Below are 21422 nucleotides of genomic sequence, written 5' to 3'. Positions count from 1 at the left end.
ATTGATAAAATTTGCGCGTCAGGGTTGCGTCAGGCATCAATTAAAATGCCAACTAACGGAAGATACGATACTAAATGAACTACCAAATGTTTGTAAAGTTCGTATTTCACCGAGGCGTATCGATTTATCACAGGAACTTTAATATCCACAGAGTGGCTCGCAAGATGATAATGAACTTTCACGTTTTATTTCCACGACCGAGTAAAGTTATGGTAATAAAGATTATAGTCCGTTTCATAAAGCGTCCGTCTTCTCGAGAAGAAATGCTATCTACTTTTTTACTTTATTAAACAAGCAAAAGAAAAGAATAATCATACTCTTGTCATTTTTTCCAATTCTAACAGATTTTCGTAACACATCTGTAATCATTCTCTTTTGTTTATTCATAAGAAGCACGGGCTTCGAACGATATAATAAGCTGCTAAATTAAAATTGTTATTTTAATGAAAACGTTGATTTTCTGATATTATATCCGTATAGAGGGCGAGTTGAGAGCCACGCTAGAATACACTTTACGCTAATAACTCAAATGTTGTTAAAACTTTCTTCTGCTCTTTCTTATTACTTCTAATTATTTGCGTTTGTATTAACAAGGAAATTACGAAGTCACTTGACGGGAAAATCTTCAAATATATTTCAAGCGTTTCTGCTATATAGAAATACGTAGAGTAGTATAGAATTGCGTGGATAGACGAAGCTTATTTGCATGCATCCTTCCATCCATCCATCCATCCATCCATCCATCCATCCATCCATCCATCCATCCACCCGTCTATACCGTCATAAATCGAGATATCGATAAACCTATACTACATATACGTAGAAAATATAAAAGGGAAAAATGAAAAATTCGATAAAGTTTTGATTAGTCGAATAACAAAATTGGACATTTTTGCAAAGGTTAGCAGCGTAAATAGGTAGTTAGAACGTAGTAGGTTGGCGACGACAAACGTGTACGGTAATTAGATTTTGTTAGACACATACCTATTGCACATATAAACGCTTCATTTACATTGGTCTCAAATATATTTCTTCTATCCAATTTAACAATAAAATGAGAATATCGTATCAGGGTTCTATCGGTAATTACTTCCTTGTAACGTAATAGGTAAATGTCAGTATTGTTTTAATAACAATAGCGTATTATGTTACATACTATGTATTTACATTGGTGATGAATTGCGCGTATCGGCCTAAAATGGGCTTGTTAGCTAACAATCCGATCGAATATCAGTGGAACCGAAATGTCGGCGCACATGGTAACGCAATATCATCGGCCATGTAATTAGAACGAATAATAGAAAACTGCAAAAGTTCGGGGTAACGGCCATTGAAACGATTCGACTCCTCGATAATGATCATCGTTCATTGAAACTGCGTTCCGTGGAAAACGAAGCTCGTCCTATCGGACGACGAGGTGTCATCGCTCGTCCGGAACCGCGTACGCGGCTTGAAACGCGTCCGATCAAAGAGAACCTCGAGCCGTTGCGTTTTATGCAAAATTTCGTCCAAAATTCCATAGGATACGTTCACCACGGAAACGATTTATGCATCGCCCGTCGCCCGTCGCCCGTCGCCCGTCGCCCGTCGCCCGTCGCCCGTCGCCCGTCGCCCGTCGCCCGTGCTCGCCGAGAGAGTATGCACGGTTAATGTGCACGGATAAATAAATAAATAGATAGGTGTAGCAGCATCGACGATTATTATTGTTAAACAGCCGGAAGTCGAAAAAGAGCTTTCAGAATAAATTCGTTAACGTGAGAGCAGTGAGCTCGATGGTTACTATTATATCTTGCAAAAATACAAAAAAAGGGAGAAACGATTTGATTCAATTCACGATGCACCACCACGTCGACGAGGAGCAGGGGGAAGCAAGAGGAGGACGATGTCGGCTGAAAGGGATGAGTAATAGGGAGAGAAGTCGGCACAAGACACGAGAGGCAGGGGCTGAAAATTCAATGTTTGCCACCGAGACATTAAACCGAAGCTTGTGTCAATATCATTCTCGGCTTTCGCCACTCGTTCGACCACCATCCTCCACCTGTGTCAGTCCTGTTAAATTTTCTCTCTCTCTCTCTCTCTCTCTCTCTCTCTCTCGTTAAATTTTCCAATTTTTTTTTTCTTCCTTCCGGCCTTCGGTTCTTTTTCGATATTCTCAATTAATCATTTAAATGGACCAAGATCAAATTGCGTGGATTTTCTATACCTATTAATTAAATAACATAATAATTATTTATCGAAGAAAGTTGAATGGATGAAAATAGAATCGATTAGATGGAGCAACAGTTTCGTTTGATCGCATATTCGAATATAATGAATAGCTCTAACGGAGAGAGATAGAGAGAGAGAGTGTGGGAGGGAGGGAGGACGAATTTGGAATCGGTCGTAGAAGGAGAATCGATTTTTCGCGGGAATAAGAAAAAAGATGAAAACAGAAGCGATGCAGTTGGGTCGATAACGCGCAACTCAGGCACGCTGTGGCATGGCCCCCTAAGCCGAGTTTTCCTCTTCTCATTCCGTCGTAAGCCCGCACTCTGGCACATCCATCCGCCGGCGCCACCGCCAGCACCACCACCATCACCACCACCACCACCTTCCTACGTCCTCCCCACCCTTTTGCACCCCCACTTGCCCCACCGCCACGTAGAGCGCGCGCCGGCGAATCGTTCGGCGGAGGGCGCGCGCGCGCGCGCGCGCTCCCATCCCTACGCGCGGGTGTGCCTTTCTTTATTTTTCCCCATCGAAAAAGAGCAAGAGACGTGCAAGGAGAGAAGAGCTGTGTGTGAGCGTGCTTGCCCTTACGAGAGAGATCGCTCTCTCTCTCTCTCTCTCTCTCTCTCTCTCTCTTTCTCCCTGTCTCCCTGTCTCCCTGTCTCCCTCTTTCCCTTTTCTACCCTATTCATTTTTCTTCCTTCCCCCCGTGCCCTCACCTCGTTTACTCCTCTTTGGCTTTTTTTTAACGCGATAGTGCACGTGAGACTACCGCGGATGATTAACAGGTTGTTGCCGATACTTTGAGTTGTTTTCGATCACGGAGCCTTTTCGCGATGTTTCGAGCGGAAACGAGATTTCTACTCGTTTCCTCGAGGATCGGAAAGAAAATGTGTTGGTGCATTCGTTGGACGTTTTCCTGAGTCGTCAGTGGTTATTGGTGTGCGTATCGAGGACAATTTTTCGAGCGTGCTTTGTTCCCTCTCCAAATCGAAATAATCGAATCGAGCAGAGACGAGTATTGCGACGATGTCGATGTCTCTCTCGTCATTTTTCTCCTTGTCGTCGTCGTCGTCGTCGTCGCCGTCCACCTCGACGTCGTCGTCGACGACGTTACTTCTGGATTGCGGTTTTGTTATTGTGTGAGAAAAGTGCAAATCTGTGAATTTTTGTCGAGCTTTATCTCCCATCATTATAGTGATCATTTGAGATTTTGTTCTTATCACCGGTATCGAATGATTCTAATCAAAGGAATAGGCTCGAAGTGCGAGAGCCTCGACGGAAAAACATTTTGGCGTATCTTTAAAAGTTCAACTTGCGCCAAGTTGACGATTACTTTTCAAGATCCTGTGACGATTTGACGTCGACGTCCATCTATCGAGTGTACGGAACCTCACGGAAATGCTTGTACGTATTTCAAACTTGTACGTGTTGTTAGAGAGATGAGAGAAGTGTCGTTGTCTCCGTGGGATCCAAAATTGATGACAAATTTACTCTTTCACCGTAAAGATAACACGTGACAATTTTCTTTGAAGGATTTTCGATAAATAAGTGCTAATCAGGGTGAAATTTATTTGTACACTGTAGAAAAAATACACGTTACGTTGTTAAATTATCAAAGAAGAAACTCGGTTTGTAAACGGACACGCTTTCGGAAGGCTTTGAAATCGGAGACGCCGCCGAGTTTATAATAATCATGGAAGTAGGTGCACTTTTAGAGCGCGCGGAAGCAACGTCGAAATAACTTTTATTTACGTCACGATTACGGCACACGCGGAGAATGCCAGAGTTACGTAGAAAATTCATAGATTAGATATATTGTTGAGCTTTCTTTCGAGTCAAGGTTCGTTCGCGCTTAGGTTTTTGGTAATAGCGTCACGTGTATCAAAGAGAGAAGACGGGTGCCTTGGAGCGATTCGTGCTTTTAATTTAGCTCACGAACCGAACCAGTTGGCCCTCGGGTCGAATAACGAACGTGCCCACTCCCAGTTATCCTCGCCATTTTATGCTATCCTGGATTCGTCGAATTTCCAATGAACAACCTTCCTTTTACAACATAGATCTTGATAAGTTGTTTTTCTTTTTTTTGTCCAAAATCACGATTTAGTCTACAGCGGTGCAACGCGGTGTAATTTATCACGTCCGATTTGTACTGTGCATCTATCGAGAAATTTCCGCACATCTGCAAGACACACTACTTACCTTGCCACCTGAGGAATCTCACCGCCGCGACAGCTGTCGTTGTCGTCGCACACGTAGGATAACCCAAATCGGCCACACAAATTTACGATAATGCTTTTCGTTTTCGCCGAACAACTTGGCACAATTTCAAGAAGAAGAACCGCTATGGGGGTTAAAATAGAAGTAGAAATAGAACTACTGCTTGTACAACTCGGCTATCCAAAAAGTACTATAAGGAAAAAGTCGAAAAGTAAGAGTCATTGCGAATGAAATTAACACCGATACTTTCTTCATCTAGTCAAAGTTTCTTCACAGCTAACATGAAAAAACGCGCAGTGTTTTTCTTGCAGCTTTGTTTATGTCTTATACGAAGATGCGCGCCCAAAGCACGCACGCACGCACGCACGCACGCACATACACGTTGTCACGTGTTGGATGCAAGGGGGCAAGGGCGGATATACAGAGACGCGGGACACGAGAGTACGCCGAATTTCAGAGTCTGCAGTTTATCTTGGCGCATTTACAGAGAAACAAGGTAGAATGAGAGTGGTAGTGGTTGGTGGCAATAATGATGGTAGTCGTGGTGGTGGTGGTGGTGGTGCTGGTGGTGCTGGTGGCAAAGAGGAAAGGGGTCAAACCGTGGTTTTACTGATGTTGTTTCGACGAGGATAAGAGGAAGAGGATAGCCTAGTGTTATATATGTATCTTGACTGGAAGCATAACTCGTGTACATGACGAAACGGGGGATCGAACAAAACAGTAGTTTATGTCGAGATATCGAAATTAGGAACAATTGGAGAAAAATGAAAGTTTTATGGTCGCTATTCCGTACAGTTATAACTTTTACGCTTCACTCGAGATGAAAGTTCTTTTTTTTTTTTAAATCATCTTCTACGAATGCTAAAGTTCCGTCTTTCGTAAAGCTGTCTGCTCGTTGCATCGTCGTCTTTCTGTCATCGAATTTTCATGCATTTTCATTCTTCCATATCTTTTCTAACATTTATATTTCTCACAGCGTCTTTTAGCTTAACGAATGTTCTCATTTTTTCTATATATTTAATCTATGAGTAATGATTATTTTGCTTCTCTGTTGAAAATTCAACAATCGCGAAGAAATATTTTCTATTATTTTGCTCTCTCTCTTTCTCTCTTTAATACTCGTTCCAACTTGTTCGATTTAGGTAGTTTTCTACTAGCACCTTATCACTTGGCACAGCTCCAAGCTACCGTTATCGGACTCTTTTGACGCCAATTACGTGATTTTTCAAAATAGAAATCTCTTTTGCCGGCGAGATACTCCGAAAAAACAAAAAAACAAAATATCCTAGCGTAATAACGACACATTATAAATGGGCTACTTTCATTGAATCATATTTAGATACGATGCGATGACAATATAGGTCAGCCATCTGATATGCATAATTTGATAGAGAAAAATATTTCATACAAATTAATAAAGTATCGGATTATCTACTCATTTATAATTCATATTTTATGTTTCATGACAGTTGAAAAGTTGAACTTTCTACTGGAGCTATTGACTAACAACATTATAAATGGATACAATATTATCTTGAAAACTTGGAATCGCTTAAATGAAATGTAGGTAGTTGCGAACGGGTTTACGTGGAATTTCGATTATTGATATAATGGAGACGATTTTAAAAGTCTATTCTAATGTTCGCCAAGGAGAACTCTCGAAAAATACAGTTAGGAAGACATTCGACGCCGTTCATCTGCAAAAGTTTTAGATATGAGAGTGTCTCTTCGTTGTCTAATTAGTTTGAAACTAACGAGAAACAACAGCTTCCTACTCGCCGCAGAGAAGGCATATAACGATGCCAATTTTACGTTTAACTTTATATATGCTTGGAAGTGCCATTGACGCTATTGCAAAGAGACAAAACAGGTCCCGCTTTGTCGTCATTGCTGACTATGACATTTATCTTTCTTCATTTACGTACTTACATCAACGCTAGCATATACTCGTCCGTCGTAAGCTTACTCGTTTACTTCCTTTTATCCAAATTTTAACAACAAGTACTTATGCTCATTTTCTCCCCATAAGATTTCGTTTTACGTTGCGTTTCCTATTTCGCTCGCATTCAAATTGACTCCTTTTTCTTACTGTCTACTTATTAATTAACCTCCAGACGTTAATTGCATAGCGTAGATGCAAGTTCTCTCGCGATTCTATTGGTGCGCGCGTGTATCTACGTACATAGGTATGGATAATGCAACCGTGCATTTCTATATAGCTACACTTTAACCTTGCCCTACGAGTTCTTTGGTAATACGACAAAGATGCGAGTCGGGGGAAATGAATTAACACGCTTAATTAAACGCTACAGGCGGAACGACTCGACGAGCTTCTCTTTCTGTTTTTTTCCTTTTTCATACCTTAAGTACTTTGTATGACCCTTTCTCTCTCTCTCTCTCTCTCTTAGATATAGTTTAGAAACGCATATAAGGTACTTAGTAATGCTTTCGCTCGTTTCCGAGACCTTCATACTCTAGTCCAATGTAATGTCTCCATTCAGAATGGATTGAATGATTTCGCAAAGCCGTAGAACTTACTACAAGTTCATAGTAGAGTAGTCTTTGCTAAAGTTTCGTGCTTTTTCCTTCTTAATTCTCTTTCCAATACTTTAAGATACCTACACGAAATTAATATTTCCAAAATAATCATTTTGTCAAGAAGGAACGAACGAACGATGATTTGCTAATTAGTTTCGACGAGGGACCACCTCCGGGTTTGTAAATATCTCGTGTTCTTTCGTTTAATACTCCTACCGGAGAGGAGAATATCCTTTTGAAGAGTAGCAGAGAAATATAAACAATTTTGTGGGTTAAGAATGCAGACAAATTTGCAACGAGAGAACTTACGAGGAAAGTTGGTATCGTATAAAAAAAAAATGGCGATCGTGGCGCACCGTTCGTAAAGCAGCAACGATGCCCTTCGTCCTACGCTAACGTTACGGCCCTACGCGCGTATCGATTCGTCTTTCGAACTTCGAATTCCAGTGCGCGCGCGCGCGCCTCTTCTCGTCGCGGACGCGAACGCGAACGCGAACGCGAACGAACCACAAACGAACGAATCACGTCTTATGTTTCTTTCCTTTTCGAACCCTGCATCACAATACTTTTCATCTTATCAACTCGATGCGAATTATTTGACCAATGATCAATTAAACGTCAAAGGATGGGTTACATGCAGAAAAATATTGTCAAGCTTTTCGCTGAAGGGAGAGAAGAAAAAAAATTAAGATTAAAAATGAATTAAGACGATTCGATGTTGGTAATAAATTTTCTTAATGATCGATGCATCATCGATACATTTCCATTTTAAATGGGATATAATTCGCGATCACTAGGAGTCGAGCTCAATAAGTCTGTATTCCAAAAGCTTTCCGGAAGACTAAGCAAAAGGTCGGACTTCTAGAAAGTTCCTTGGAAGAGCTCTAAAGGGTTTCCAAGCGAGAGGTTTTGCCTGTGTCTCTCTCTCTCTCTCTCTCTCTCTCTCTCTCTCTCTCTCCTTCCTTTTATCTCTTTTTCTCTTTTGGTTAAGCTCTCCTTTTTCCGGAGGAGATATATAAATCGGTACTCTTCTCCGATTTTCTCCTCGTTTCGTTTCTTCCGGCGCAACGATTTCCTGCCCCTGACACGGCCAGACTTTTAATTTTAATCATCGACCGGGGAATTATAAAAGTTACCTCCGCTTGAGGACGCTTTCAATTAAGGATTTCCGTTTCTCTCGGGACGATCGGGCCTTTCTCGAAATCGAGGCCAAAGCGTCGCAACAGGACCTCCTGCGTTTTTCCCCTTTTCTCCCTTTTCTCCCTTTTCCCTTTTTCCCTTTTTTCCTGGCAGAAATAAAAGTTGTCTCATTTTCTTCAAGCGCAATCGATTCGGTCGAAACTTTGGCGAAAATCTTTCAACTTAATTAGATGTTAACGATTATGTTGTTCCTCCTTGAAATTTAGATGTGATACTCTATCCGTTTTCTACGTAGTGCACTTGAAATTTTCCATCTTCAAATAAGAGGCTTGCAACTTACGCAACAGCTATATATTATTTTTCTCGAAAGAATTACGCGATGCAGCTGCACTCAATAGTGGTAGAGCTTTTCGTTAGTACAAATGTACATTTATATCAAGCTCATCTCGCCGTCTGCTCTCGATTCTGGCATGCGAATTAGAAAGCAACTGTTGGCAGTAGTAATGTATCAACGGGTATTATTTATCCAATGGAATGATGTTAATTTATTGTTGCGATTACCTCGCGATATTATAGTTTCTATATACACACAACGAGAGACACAGGAGTAGTGAGTATTCCTCAATGTGAAATAATTCGTGTTTGCTTGTAATGCAAAGCTAATACACACACAATCTTATTTTTACAATTGTTCAACTTTTTAATCAATATGAATAGAAAAATTGCTTTTTTTGCAATTAAATTAATATCAATTCAATGCGTTTATACGCATATATTTAATATATTTATCATGCGAGATAATGAAATTACATGAATAAAATGAATATTCTTGTGTTATTTCGAGGAAAGAGAAAAGTAGATATGCATTTAAAAATATGACAAAGAAGATTATATAACTTGACATGCCACTTGACATGCCACTTGACATGCTACTTGACACGGTACTTGATATGCTTTTTGCCATGCGCCACTTGTGACGTCACGAAATTCCCTTCCTTTTCGGTCATTCCTCATAAGATTAATGTATTTTTCAAATGAGATAATGAAGAAAGAGAAATAAGAGAAAAATAATGTAAAATACGAAAAGTGTCAAAGAAATCTTATGGAAGGCAGAAAATGAAATGATAACACGAGTCATGCCTCGAGCTGCTCTTCATCTCGGAGAGCTTTGAAGTTTGTAGGATTTGCTTTGTGCTACCGGATGCTACTTCCTTGCTAATTTTATATTTCTTCTAACAATAAGGAGAAGGAGAAGAAGAAGAAGAACAAGAAGAAGAAGAAGAAGAAGAAGAAGAAGAAGAAGAAAGAGTAGTCGAGAGGAGAATACGCTTAGAACAGGTGAAAATGGAAATATACCCTCGAATACGATATCGACTCTGAGTTTATAGATAAGAGCTTATCATTTAGCGTATTCTAGTGTGAGTCATGCATACACGTATGTATGCATTTGTCCATTTATATCCTATGTATATAGATATATATCTTTATTTATACTCTTAGAACGGATCAGGCGGCTTTCATAGTAAAAGCGACAGTAGAGTTCCACGCGGAAACTTTAGAAATTTGTTAAATTGGCAATTTAGCTTGGAAACTAGCGCCGTTCTTGAACGTCGTCGCTTCCAATCCCAGTGCTTTTCTTCATCCACATCTTCCTCCTGTTCCTGTTCCTTTTTCTTTTTCTTTTTCTTTTTCTTTTGCTTTTGCTTTTGCTTTTTGTAAGCATATCTAGTGCTTTCGCAGCATCCACCTTCTCCCACCACTCGTCGTATCTGCTTTGTCTTTTATTAACGAATCAGCAAACTTTTTAATCTTCATTTCCATCCAATTACGAGAGAGAATTAATTATAAAATTTTGTTCAAAGAAAAAGAAAGAAAAGATGTTTTGCTTTTTTACTTTTGTCGATAGGTCAGATTTTGTATAAGGAGGGGAATTTCCATTACAGTACACGAGTTCTCACCGTATCTGTTCGGTTACCATTGCGCACACCCAATATCTAGAGAAAGCTTAATCGTCCTACCGTGGAATATAGTACTTGCTTTCGGCAGTAAGCTTGGGCACATGTAATTAAGTGCGATGGGAGTGCTTCGAATTGTCGTCGCTTAGCTCTCTCCCTCCTACTCCTTAATCGCACAAAAGCACAGACACAGCACGTACACAAAGATATCGTACCTACCTATACGCGATGGACGATGAACGCGTCGTAGTCGTAGCTTTCAAGTCTATTCGACATTCATTTCTGAATGTTCAGGAAGAAGGAGTAGCGCGAGAGAACAAAGTTGAAAGGCTTTCAATCCGATAAGACGCTTTCAGCAAACTTTAGACTAGAGCAATTAACGGAAATTAATTCTCATTTCTTTATCATCGATGGACTGGCAGGCATTTCCTTCTTGGCACGTTTCTTATTCGCACCTTACGCGATACTCTACTATTACACTTTATTACTACTATTATGTTTTAACCATTATTATTGTTATTATTAGGAGATTGAAATGCAGGAAGATTTGCGCGTAGATGGAGACACAGAAGAGTTCTTTTGGAAAGGAATAGAAAGAATAGCGCAAAAAAGCTGTAAGAGCGATTATCTTTTGAAAATAAAGTTCTTTTCGATTCAAATGGGAGGAATGTGGGGATGAAGAAAAAGAAAAATAGAAAAAGATTTCGCACGCGCAAAACAAAAGCGAGCCAGCCGAAAATCATGAACGAGCCGAGTCTCGTATTCTCGACAGGAAAAGCGCGGACAAAAGGATTTAGAGGCGGCCTATAATTCAGAGTTGATGGGTGGATGGACGAATGGGGTAGCAGCTGGGAGCGCACCCGAGTTATAGCTAGGTAGCCTGGAAGGGAGAATTACGAGGTCACTTCCGGTGGCGCCTGCACGAGCTTCCGCTTCCGGTTACGTTATTCCCTCCTATTTACCCTTCTCGCTTCTACTACCGATGCCGAATTTGTTCTTTTTTTCATTTTTTGCTATCAGACTCGACGAATGCTCGCTCGCTCGCTCGTTCGGAGCTGCGACGAATAATGCACACAATGCATATTACTTTTCCGAGACGAGATTTGTCTCCTACTTGAAATAAGTTAGTTCGGCATTGAAAAGGACCAGCTGATTTTCGTCGATCGATTTCTCGATGGCAAAGCATCATAACTAGCAACGTTGTCGTTGCGTTCGACACGTGTAAGCGAAGAGAATTGGAAGCAAAGTAGGTCACGATGCAAATAGTCGGACACGCCCGCGCGTTTATCACCGACTACGCGTAGCGTATTCGACGTAATGTCGCACGGTTTCGCTAATTGGAGAGTCTTTCGTTCAAGATCACTGCCATGCAAGAATTATTAGCGATTGCCATTAAAGTAGCCGTCCGTAACGAGTATTACGCTTTTCAAAAGCATTACGAGTGATCGTTATTCTTACGTCAACCGCGATAATGACGACGCAGGGTCGCATTGCGACCAACAATTTCGTTTATAACGAACGACAGCAATTATAGTTAACCGGAACGGGAACGCAATTTCCACGGATACAGTGACCGTGAAACGATTATTGCTCTGTTGGGAAGGTTCGTCGCGCTGAAATACCGATTAACCCAATCAACTTTGCTATTGCAAACTTTCCTTCTATACTACCCTACAATTGGATAATATTTACAGTTAATTCGATACGCTGAACGGATTTCGTTTCATTTCGTTTCGTTTCGTTTCGTTTCGTTTTTATTTTTTCGCGAACGTTCTAAGAAAAGAAGTTTAACGCTTTCACGTGGTTGGTTGGTCGTGCTTGCGTTCGACTTGGGTGAATCAGGAGGCATTCGTCGAGTAGAAAACGCCCTACTGCTACGGGCAATCGGCCAAGGAATGCAAACGTGGTTACGGACGGATGTGCCGAGATCTATCGTAACAACCCCACAGCATTAGCAGGGAAAAACAAGCCGTGGCGACGAAAACTTTAGCCACCGATCGATCTACGTTTTTTCTCTTTTTTCATTGACCTCGGGCGCATTAGCCAATACTCCCAAAGGCGCGCGTTTCCATTATTTATTTTTCGCCGACCGGTCACCTACCGGCTGACGCGATCGTATAATACATTTTTTCTTTCCGAAAGCCAAATTAATATCGCGAACGAAATATCGTACACAACCGTCGTCGTTAAAGCTTCGCAAATGGAAATTTTCCATGTCCATTTGTGTATATTAAAGACCCTAACAATAACGTTACGTACATTAATCATCGTAGATTTTGGATTATCATTAGTTTGTCGAAATTACGAGCCACCGCAAAATGATCCAAACGAATAATACGGTTGGTGGTAGTTCCGACGAATCTCGATCGGAATAATACCCGACTAACCACATTTGGCAAATATCATTGAAAAAACAGAAAGCGTTCGATGAAATATCGTATTCCACATAGGTTGAGGTTCTCCCTCAACTACTGACGACGTTTCCTGCCAAACCAAGAGATTCCAACGAATCACGTTCGTAGATTTTAACGAGCAAACTAAAAAGTACCCTTTTCAGTACCCATCCTGCTTCAAAATCCAACCACGAGAGAAAGATATAGGCAACAATGGAAATCAAACTTTTTCGACTTCTCGTTAACGTAAGAAATACTATATATATATATATATATATATATATATATAATTTTGGTGTCTTTCTTTTCGAATGTAGGTACTTTGTGAAATTTGTCAAATGTAGTTTATTTGTACTGGTTGGCCGTTTGTCGATAAATGGTGATCGTTGACCATAATATAATGGCTCGAGAGATAAGTTACTGCTAGGGACGACGAGCATTAATTTAAAGCTGAGTTGGCGTTCGTGCTTTCGGATCTCTCCCTCGAGGATATTCCGTCCTGTTAACGGATAGCCTTTACCTTTAGACGAATCGATCTTTCTTATGTTAGCTAGAAACTTGCAAGAAAAACAGAGAAAGATGGTTACTATCGTTTCCTTGGTAATCGAGCTTTTTTCGAAACTTTTCCAAGTCGTCAATTATTAATTCTCTGACGGATTATTCTACGAATTGTGGAAGGTCAGAGAAAAATCGATGTAGTTTTTGCTCATTATACCGAACTTTTTAGCAAACTTTTCGGGATGAAAGTACGAAGAAGCGATGCACGCAGTTGGGGGTGGAAGAGTAATTTAGCTGCCGCTTGGCTTAGAAACGACCCTGAAACTCGCAAAGTCACGCAAGCACGCGGAATACGGTGTTCGGTATTCTCATTCCCGACAATGTGTGTGAGCGTTGTGCACTATAGGCTCCCTTGTATTACCAAAGACTCTCCTAACGATGCTGCGGAATTTTAATTCGATTCGCACCACCGTTAATCCCTTTGGATGGTACGGTACCGCCGACTTGGTATCGGTACGCTGTACAACGAGAGATATAAATCCTTATTCGATATAACCCAATTACTTTTCTAGTGTGGATATATCGCACACAACTACGTACAAATAATGTATCTACATGTAAAAGTATGAAAAGCTTTTTATCAAATGTTAATTAGAAAATGGCACTCAAAAGTCCGAGAGAAAAGTTATTTGGTAAAGGTACTGTGGTAGTAAAAAGCTACGGTCGGCCTGCCTGCCTGCCTGCCTGCCTGCCTGCCCCTGCTTGCCTGCTTTCGTTTGAAAGTTTTTTCGATTCGTTCCTCGATGAAAAATAGTTCGGCCATTAATGTAGCCTCTGATTCGAGAGAACTTTTCTATTGTATGTATTTCACGAACGCGCCATCATCTACATATTTTTAAGTTATCATCGTTAACAATAATCTCTCGTTAAAAGGTTTCTTCGGTAGCAGTTGACATGGCGCAGCATGCGAGAATGAAAAGATCGACGTTTGTGTTAGGGGCAGGGAGAGCGTTAGACTGACAGTAATAACAGGCCCGTCCATCAGGCAACAAGGCTAGACTATGTAGCTCTAGGTTATGTTAGCTCAAATGCTTATTTTTCTTCCCTTTCAATATTCTACTCGTCCAATTTCCTTATTGGCTATCGAATAACAACGAACATTTTCACAAAATGGTACACATCGGAGACCTATGATTGCGCATGAGTGCTAACTTAGAACTTTCTTTTTTTTTTTTTTTAACCCATCTCAACGAAATTCTACGGTAACAATTAGTAAGCTTTTTTCCCCCTTCTCTCCCCATCTTCATCAGATCGAACGAATTTTGGAAACATTTTCCGAGAGCGTGAATGCGATCGTGTGGGTTTTACTAAATGATCCATGATGAATGAAACAGTATTCTATTAATAGAATTGAATACGACGCTATCCGAAGGTTCTACCGTATTCGTTTCTTGAAGGATTGCCAAAAAATTCGTAACGCTTTCTGACATTTTCTTCGTCAAATAAACATAAATACTCTTTTGTTTCTTTAATGGATATAAATAGTAGTTTTAATAAATGTATTTTTATTCGAATCTATGCTAGTTCCAATGGTATTACAAAATTGATCTTACAACTCTTTTATATATTATATTTATCATTTTTTTTTATTTAATCCATTAGAATTATGTAAAGTATTAATAAAACTGTCTACTTTGGCGATAAAGTAGGACGACGCGTGGCAAGCCAGAAGGATCGAATTATCTCTAAAGATCATCCCAAGACTTGGGAAGAAAATCATCGACGCGATGTGATGTCATTCTCTTAAAGTCCGTGTCGTGTAACGGTAACGGTAACGTTAAACCTTTCGAGTATCGACTCGTGTCAAAAGTTTCATTTATTTGCGTACGTAATACGATCGTTTCATTGTCAGCATCGACATCGTGAAATTCGAGGAGCCTCTCTTCCTACACTCTTTTAGCAAATACAAAGAAAAGGAAACGTGCTCTTTTTTCCCTTCTTCACTTTTTCCTTCTTGCATTTAACACTAATTAGTTGAGTATTAAAATGCTCCTTTACCCTTCATTTATGTTATTTCTATTTTGGAACAATTTCATTATATGATTTGATTATATTATATTTGAGTATATAATTGGAATATATTAGAAATAATCAATGTGTGTAATCATTATGTAGAGAACATTTTTCTTTGATACCTTTTACCTTTACATATATACGCATGCATGTGTACGAGAAGTCCAAAGTTGATAAGGAGGGACATCGAAGCATTCAAATTCGTGTGCAAATTCGACATGGCTTGAAAAAAGAAAATAAGAGAAAGAGACGGAAAGAAGGTTTGAGGAGACAGGTAAATATAGTATATAAAGGAAAAAGAGATGAAGAGGGAGAGGGAGAGAGAAGTGACAAGATGGCGGCGTGGTGCGTGTGCGCGAGTTGCACCTAGCGTCGTGGTGGTGGAAAGAGGGTGGAAGACCACAGGTGGTGGGCGTCCCGTAGTGGGGAGGAGAAGAGTAAGTGTGAGCGAGAAGGACGCAGCCGCGACGCAACCCTGACGCAACCCTGACGAGAAACAGAGAGAGAGAGAGAGAGAGAGAGAGAGCAAAGCGTGCTTTCGTGCGTGCGTTTGTGCGTGCGTGCGTGCGTGCGTGCGTGCGTGCACGCGGAAAATAGCGAAGCTCAGTTTTGCTCGCGTCTTCTTGCCGCTCGCGTGTCTTCGTGTCTACCTTCCTTCTCTCTCTCTCTCTCTCTCTCTCTCTCTCTCTCTTGCTCTCCTCCTCCCTCTCTTTCCTCTTTTTGTCATCTCATAGGCAATAATCGAGAAAGGGAAATATTTGGCTACGCGCGGCCATCATGGAAGAATCGCACGATAAGTGTGTTTCATAAGCGATTTCGAGTATAGGGCGACGGTTTGATAAGACATTTTTGTTGAGTGATGAGAGGTGTAAAGGTGCTTTGCGTCCTTCGTCGCTGGCAGCGCCTCTCGAACAGGCCGAGTTCGCGCGTGTCACGATCTTGAAACGAACAAGAACAACAGGAGGGGGAGAGTATACAAAGAGAGAGAGAGAGAGAGAGAGAGAGAGAGAGAGAGAGAGGGAGAGGGAATTGCCTACCTTTCGACCCCTTCTAAGAATTATCGTGTGCCGTGTCTTGGTGTAAAATGTGAATGGAACCTTGGATACTAACAAAAAGATCCTTTTCGCAAAGGTAAATTGTGTGCTTCTTTAAGCATTGAACATTTTGTCGATGTATATCCATTAATTCTTAGAGTTTACACTTGGACGAAATGTCTATAAATAGAGAGTGGTATGAGTTGAGGTAGTGGTATGAAAGACGGTAGTGGCAGACGGCAACCGTGTTCGAGACAACGATTCGCGTGCGCCAGACGTTTTCTTTCGCAATTAGGTCGATCTCTGGCTAATGAGACGGTACCGATTTTCTTCAACCATTTTGATAGTACGATTTGACAATTTTTCAATTTGATTCATTCCAAGATAAAATTGATCTTCTTTGCCAGGGCACAAGAAGAGGATAACTTTCTATCTGTCTTTGATGATTAAATCGAATGTGGTTGTTGGTTCGATAATTCTTAAAATATGTCGGCCTACTTTAATTCGCGTAAAACGCAACATTGACGATGCGATGCGATGCGATGCGATGCGTTGCAACATACGGTCATCCCTTATGATGCAGCATTAAAAATAGACATCTTACATTGTATTTATGGAAACGAGTGACTTTGAGATCGACGAGAGCATCTGGGAAGCGTGCGATCGAAATCGTGTCTCCTGATTTTATTCATTTAAACTTCGTTTCCAGTCAACGTTGAAAATGTTGAAAAGCCATTATTGTAATAGACAATTTGATTGGTAGCAGTAGCATTGGTGGCGCCATGATGACTTTAAACTAGCCATTGGAGAGCTTTAATTTTGACTGGTAAGTTAAGTGTGATAGGCACAAAGTGGTTGACAAATAAAGCCATTCGAGTGCTTCTTCGGAGTTTCGGTATACACCCCCTCCTATATATCCTATATATATCCAGGATATATAGGGGGTGTAAACGGTGGCTCGAGTGTACTTTTGGTTCTACCATAGCGCGAAGAAGAGGGAAAAAGGAAAAAGAGGTGTGCTGGTCTATTCCGACGATAGATAGGGTCGGTCTAGCATTTTGGCGACACTCCAACCTTTGTATAAATACCACGAGGAGTCACACACAATTTTACTTCTTCTTCTTCTTCTTCTTCTTCTTCTTAACTTCATCCTTTTTCTCTCTTCTATTGCCCTCGATGCCAATTGTATGCGTTCTATGCATTCTATGCGTTCTATTATCTTTCTTCTCGGACCGTGGCGCGTTTTGTCACGATTTTCTCGACAGCGCAAGACGTCTTCACGGACTGTCAACTTTTCCCTCCTTCCTTCTATACTAACTCATCCTGTCATTTTAAAGTAGCTTCGAATTTCGGATTTGAAAAGAAAATTCTAAGATGAAAGGTAACTTTCGCTGGCGCGCGCATCGAATGCGAACCATAGACTGTAAAACGTCCGGAAGTATACTCTTGGGAAATTTAAGAGAGAAGTACGGAGTTATCGCGAGGACATGCGCTGCCACGTCCACTATATTATCACCTTCTTTGAGTTACTACGTACATATTTATCCGTGCCTTTACCTTTACCTTTACCTTTACCTTTACTACGTATTTTGCGTGAAAGGTATATCAGCAAAACAACTCGACAACTTCAAACATTCCCAAAATAAATGACTCTATTATTTCGTCTAATTTATCAGTCGGTTAGAATATGCCACTTGTAAATGAGTTTTTGTTTTTTCGTTTATCGAAATAATAATTTAATGTCTCACCGTTGTGAGATTGTTGTCGTTTGAAAATCTACTATGGAAAAGGAAATAAAGACTAGGAGAAAGATTTAGTAGCGGAAAGCGGAATGGGCGATGGAAAAGCGGATGATCGATGACTCTATGCATGCGTTATTAGCATCACAATGAGCTTTCGTCTGGTATCATCGTCGCGTGGATGGTTCTCTCGAGTCCGCTTTCGTCTCAGTCAGTAGGTATATTAACGTCCCGTTGTTCTATATGTAAGCGACCATCCACGTCTTTCGGTCCGTTTAACGTCTACCCTTCCGGATACCGTTTATGCACCGACATCGCTGTTTACGATCTGCTCTCTGGAGGAAAATTAGTCCCGAGATCCCGTTCCTGCGAATCTTCGATAAATGCCAAGATTAATAATAAATGCATTAGTTGCACAAATGAAAGTCGATAAGTGTACGCATGTGTACTACGCGAAAAGTAAACGAGAGGTAAACGAATCTTTGTTGCAATCAATGCGATCTTTTTTCTTGTTCATTTTAATAGATAGGGCAAAATTATATTCGGTTTACTTATCAAATCGTTCGTAAAGAGTTCTCCTTCTCTCGGAGCTTTTACGCGTGGTCATGCCTACGTGCTGAGTCACTGACAAAACATAAATATTGAAGAGAACCGGAGGAATAACATAAGCGTTTGTTGCTCCAAGAGCTACGAGCGATCGATTAGCAAGTTCGTAAATTATGCAGTCTATCGGCGGACAGCAGAGCGTATCTATAGCGAAAATCGCTCAACTTCCGTTTCCTCGTCTAGTAAACCTCTTCGAAAATGTTTTCCGAGGCATGCTATATTCCAGGGATTTTCGCAAAAAATGACTCGCTCGCCATCCGTTCGCCATCCGTTCGCCATCCGTTCGCCATCCGTTCGCCATCCGTTCGCCATCCGTTTCCCCGTACTCTTTCCTCTCGTAGTCTCTTCTTGCGAATTATTCAAATACTGGGTTTTACATTCTCGACAGACGTACGTGAGCACCACTGCGCGAGCATCACTGCGCGAGCATCACTGCGCGAGCATCACTGCGCGAGCCCTGTGCCCTTTTTTACCTCTCTTCTTTTTTCCAACTCGTTTACTTCCGAGAACCTTTGGCGACATTTTTTTCTTTCCATGTCTTTCGTGTCCTATAACTGCATCCTCATCAACATAACTTTTTAATTGAACTCACGTGTATAATATTTCTCATATCTCTTCTGATGAGAAATTTATTATAGTGTAATACTACTAACTAACACTTAAGGATAGATATAGATAATAATTCCATCAGATTTCAATCGTACACCCTTTTTAACGACTCTGGTTCGTGTCAAAAATTCAACTGTAAATTATCGTCGAGCTGCTGCGTTTATTCGGAGCCTTGCCGACAATTGGTTGCCCATCAATCATCCGGCATAGTTTCATTTGTAGGACGCGTCGCCTTCGCTTTCTACGTCTCTCTCTTTTTCTATCTTTTTCCGTTTCTATAATCGAAAACGTGACGACACTCCTTTCGTCCACGTTATTTTCTAAATCGAAGCGAGAAAGATGCGGTTATATAATATCACCGTCGAAAGTCTAACCATTCCTTACGGTTCTTATTACTTTCAAACAACAGAGCTATGTACAATGAAATGGGTTTAATGTTTTATTACGTCTTAGAAGAATGCAAAATATAATAATTGAACGGCTAAATAAAAGCACAAAACGATTATTTCGCCTTCTAAATTGTAATACTAAGCATTTATAGGTATAGAACGAGTTGGGCACCCTCGCAAATTCCTCGACGACAAGTATCTGGCGACGCGATTTCGCGCGAGTAGCATCGCATTCTCGTAAATTACCTGAAACCCGTAATTTAGTACCCGTAGAACGCCTTTCTCGTTTCACTTTAGTTTTTGACTTTGACCGTCTTACTACTTCATCAACGACTTTATACTTTGGAAATGTCACTTTCAACCGTCGCGTATCAATCAATCCGTGTTAAAATTGTCGAGTTTCTATGAACGTCAGTTATTTCTATTTGTAGAAATTGACTCAAACGATGCTAGAATAACTTTATTTATTTTTAAACATTTATGTATCGTCCATTTGCGAAAAAAAACGTGGATACGGTGACTATATTGGACTTTGAACTCTTAGCTACTTTCCCTCTTTCGTATTTGTTATTGTGTTGAAAAAAAAAAATCGGTCCATCATTTCCATGATACCCATTAACCTTGTTCAAAATTTGACACGGAAATGTATTCGTGCATAACCGATTTGGCAGACATTCAAGATGGACGCTCCACCTAGCCGAGAGAGAAATCCGTTGCTGGTTTACGATCAAAGTTCAGAACGACATTTGCACGTTGGCTCTTTCGCCTTGATTCTATGGTTCTTCGCCACCAACACCGCAACCACCACCACCACCACCACCACCACCACCACCACCACCACCACCGCAACCACCACCAAAAGACATCGTCTTTCTACCATTTCTTCTTTCGCTTCTTCTTTTCCTCTTGTCTCGGCGTCCTTTCGAAAACACGCTTGAGTGATTCACAGGACCTACCACGATCGTCGTTTCCGACGACGCGGCGCTCGGCGCGCGGCGAACTGAAAATTTCCATCTCGATAATTTCTGACCGACTCTCGAATACCATTTCAACATGAATATCAAATACATTATTTCTCTGACAACAGAAGGAAACAAAGCGTACAACTTTCCAAATATAAAACAAATTATCAATGACTAGAAGACAAGTGCAATCACATGCAAAGACTATATTTTTAGACGCAACGCCGTTTCATTATATCATATAATTGTAACATCATAATAAGAGAATCGATCCTTGTACCATCAGCCTGACACGTAATCGTTTTTGTTGCAGAGTGACAGCGTGCTAGTGGATACAGATCCAACTCGAGTTAGCAACATGACGGCCATTAACTCGGTAAGTGCAGTCAATGACGGTTGTTAGTGAAACTGGTCCATTCATTCGTGTCCAAATTTGATTTTTTTTCTTTTTCAACAAAGTCCGTTCTGTCTTTTAAGGAGATTAGCTCTTTCAGAAATAAGTATTATTGAAAAATACACGTAGGAAATAATTTGGTTGCGTGGAAGGGTGACGGTAATGCGTTTGCTTCTTTTCGAAGCTCGAGGCCATGAAATATGTAGATAATTGCTCGCCGTAAAAGGTGCTTATGAGAGCAGGACCTTGCCTTTCTTAATAATCCCATAATACCCAGCAGCCCAACTTTTCCTTTACCGTATCTTACAAACGCGCGAACGACTAAATACATCAAAGCAAACAACCTTTTTCTTTGTTTTTTTTTTCTTTTTTTATTGTTTCGCAGAATTTGATTAAGGACTTTACGAGAGAGCAATAGTAAAATGTAGTAATAGTAAAATGCGAGCGCACGTAGAAGGAAGAATGATTACGTGAACTATATCATTGTAACAAATAAAACATATTAATATCTTGTACAACGAATTTCAATAGGTTTTCCTTCGAACTTGTCGTCGAGACAACGTTGTCGAGAAACGCTTTCTCCTGGGAGTAAAACATAGAAGCGACACTGTAAATTCATGATTTTCACGCCTTCGAATTGCGACTTTTCCCGCGGGATGATTCA

At 40.6% G+C, this 21422-nt stretch overlaps 1 protein-coding gene across 11 annotated transcripts in view; it reads left to right on the top strand.

Moving 5' to 3' along the window:
- Positions 1-21422, top strand: part of LOC107071147 (uncharacterized) — a 162099-nt gene that overhangs the window by 48660 nt on the left and 92017 nt on the right. For 6 of the 11 annotated variants that reach the window (XM_089178039.1, XM_089178041.1, XM_089178037.1 and 3 more), the window contains one exon: positions 20678-20740. In XM_089178039.1, coding sequence (XP_089034165.1) covers positions 20678-20740 — 63 coding nt within the window. Of the gene's footprint in view, positions 1-23; positions 3616-15572; positions 16157-16233; positions 16886-20677; positions 20741-21422 lie in introns of those variants that run through there. The other 5 variants (XM_089178046.1, XM_089178042.1, XM_089178048.1 and 2 more) reach the window with 5 other exon arrangements.

The sequence above is a fragment of the Polistes dominula genome, unplaced genomic scaffold (genome assembly GCF_049000335.1).
Source record: "Polistes dominula isolate Pdom_NZ unplaced genomic scaffold, Pdom_raw_medaka contig_77, whole genome shotgun sequence".
Lineage (NCBI taxonomy): Eukaryota > Metazoa > Arthropoda > Insecta > Hymenoptera > Vespidae > Polistes > Polistes dominula.
Note: the sequence above shows the minus strand (reverse complement) of the source record. Positions and strands in the feature narration are given on the sequence as shown.